The 2667-nt window shown below is 41.0% G+C and overlaps 2 protein-coding genes across 3 annotated transcripts in view; both read left to right on the forward strand.

Moving 5' to 3' along the window:
• pcdhb (protocadherin b) overlaps window positions 1-634 on the forward strand; it is a 2725-nt gene extending 2091 nt beyond the window's left edge. Inside the window, exon 2 of one of the 2 annotated variants that reach the window (XM_034882904.1) lies at window positions 35-634. In XM_034882904.1, the coding sequence (XP_034738795.1) occupies window positions 35-619 (585 nt within the window). In that variant the 3' untranslated portion in view covers window positions 620-634. The other variant, XM_034882903.1, reaches the window with a different exon arrangement.
• Window positions 635-1173: 539 nt separating this feature from the next.
• On the forward strand, window positions 1174-2667 carry LOC117951595 (protocadherin gamma-C3; the record flags this gene model as incomplete). The annotated part of the gene is made up of 1 exon (XM_034883368.1): window positions 1174-2667. A coding segment is annotated over exon 1 (1176 nt), but the record flags the coding sequence as incomplete, so codon positions are not given.

The raw sequence follows: 2667 nt of genomic DNA on the forward strand, positions 1-2667 counted from the left end.
GCACAACTCTCGGATTACCTACCAGTTTCTCCAGGTGACTGACGCCACCTTGTTCAGTCTGGACCAGTACAACGGAGAAATCCGGACAATGAGGATGTTCAGCTACAGAGACCCGCGCCACCAGCGACTGGTTGTTGTTGCCAAGGACAACGGGGAGCCTGCTCTCTCTGCTACAGTCACCATCAAGCTGTCCACAGTGGAGACTGTCGTTAAGGCCCACTCGGACATGACTGAGGTGCCTCTGGAATACGACATCTTTTCAGACCTAAACCTGTATTTGGTCATCGGTCTGGGCTCGGTGTCGTTTCTCCTGCTGATCACCATATTGGTCACCATCGTGCTCAAGTGTCAGAAACCCAAGCCCAGCAAAGCGGCTCCTCCCTGCAGGAACAGTGTGATCAGTGAGAGGAACTCCACCATCGCAGATTCCACTCTGGTCTCCAACGATGCCTACTGGTATAGTCTGTTCCTAGCAGAGACCCGGAAAGGAAAGCTGGTGGTTAGACAGCCTGTGCCAAAGGGCTCCAGATACATCGTGTCCAGTTTACCAAGAGGCACAGGTCTGACAGACACCAGTGACTCAGCAGCTTCTACCCTACAGGTGAGACTCGTTTGTTGATCCAACACCTGTACAACTTTTACAAACCGTTTGTTTTATTAATGGACACTCTTTTAATACCAGTATAGGAATGCGTAATTTTCAAACACTTTTAGCACATTTTCTTAGAACAAATGAATATCAATTTAAGTGACACTTGCCTATGTTCTTCTTTTACAACTGATATTGACGTTTTCATTTTAATGGTAAAATTGATCTGCTGATTTAGTGTATATAGTAAAATAAACCGTAATGCATAAATATATTATCTTAAAAGGGAGAACCCAGATATGTTTTGCCTCAACATTTAAAAGTTACAATTTCTTATTGTCGATCTTTACAAGTATTTTCCCAGGGGCTGCACAAGGGAATGCAAGATTAAATACAATAAGCCAACAAAAGAAGAGCATAATTTGATTCTAGGCGTGTTAAATCGACAACTAAACTAACTTAAGACTAAACAAAAAAGTTTTAAAAACAAAAACAAAACTCAAACTGACCTTAATCCATATCAGCAGCACCAGGCGATTAAAATGACTCATCCGGTGTAAATAATATGTTTTGATTTTGAGGTTGACTTGTGGCACACAAACAGTAAAATAAATGTTTATTAAATAAATGCCGATGAGCGGCACACCTTCCCGCACGCAGCGTCGCTGTTCCCCAGTCATATGCTCTTGTGACATCACGGTCGCCTTGGCAGTCATAACCAAGAGAAACGGAGGAAACGGCGAATGTACAGCTCCTGGTGCTGAGTGAATTTGGATCTGAAGAATCTCACAGTGTCTCTACCGGCATTGCTTTTAGGAATTTGACTGAAGCTTCAAAGTAGTCCGAAATGTTTAGCGGGATCATTTAGACTACGTTGAAGAAAACAAGGATCTGGGGTAACAATGGAAGGCTTGGTCTGTTCTGAATATTGGAAAAGGTATGTGTCGACAATTATTCTTTTTGTTGCCACCTTAAATTCCACGTTGGCTGTATCACACTATTCTGTTCCCGAGGAACTTGAAGAAGACTCTGTCGTCGCAAATCTAGCTGGGGATTTGGGACTAGATGTGAAGACATTAGTCGAACGGAAAATGCGCATTGAGATTATTGCAAATCGGAAATATCTGGACGTGAACAAAGAAACAGGGGAGCTTTACATTGTTGAACGAATTGACAGAGAGTCCTTATGTCCCGCCAAGACATCCTGTTATCTGAAAATGGAAGCAATAATTGAAAACCCAAAACGAATATTTTATATTGAATTAGAGATAATGGACATAAATGACAACGCACCTCATTTTCGAAGAGACACGATAGATTTAGACATTTCAGAGGCTACGCAGGCTGGTGAGCGCTTTTCTGTGAGTAATGCAGTTGACCCAGACGTTGGTTCAAACTCTGTGAAAACATACAATTTGAGCGAAAGTCATTATTTCACAATAGAAATTCAGACTGGAAGAGATGGATCCAAATTTGCTGATTTAATCCTGAAAAAGACATTGGACCGAGAGGAGCAGGCTGTTCATTATTTAATACTTACAGCTGTAGATGGCGGTATGCCATCTCGTTCTGGTACTGCCAGCATTATTGTTCATGTTTTAGACACAAATGACAACGCCCCTACATTTAAAGAAGAGAGCTACAAAATCAATGTAATGGAAAATTCTCCGATCGGAAGTCTTGTTATTCATCTCAATGCGACAGACTTAGATAAAGGGTCAAATTCAGATTTGATATACTCATACAGTCTATACACTTCCGAGAAGACGCAAGACACATTTAATTTGAATCCTTCCACTGGTGAAATTACTGTCAAAGGATTGTTAAATTATGAGGATTTCAGGATTTACGATATGGAAGTTATAGCTACTGATAAAGGAGCCAATAGTTTATCAGGACAATGTACTATAAAGATTCTGGTTGAAGACATGAACGACAACCATCCAGAATTATCTATTAAATCATTTCGGAGTCCAGTCAATGAAAACATAGAGATAGAAACAGTGATAGCAGTAGTTAGTGTCAGTGATAAAGACTCAGGTGATAATGGAGTGGTTGATCTTCATATTCCAGATAAC

This window comes from Etheostoma cragini, chromosome 10 (assembly GCF_013103735.1).
Source record: "Etheostoma cragini isolate CJK2018 chromosome 10, CSU_Ecrag_1.0, whole genome shotgun sequence".
In the NCBI taxonomy this organism is placed as follows: domain Eukaryota; kingdom Metazoa; phylum Chordata; class Actinopteri; order Perciformes; family Percidae; genus Etheostoma; species Etheostoma cragini.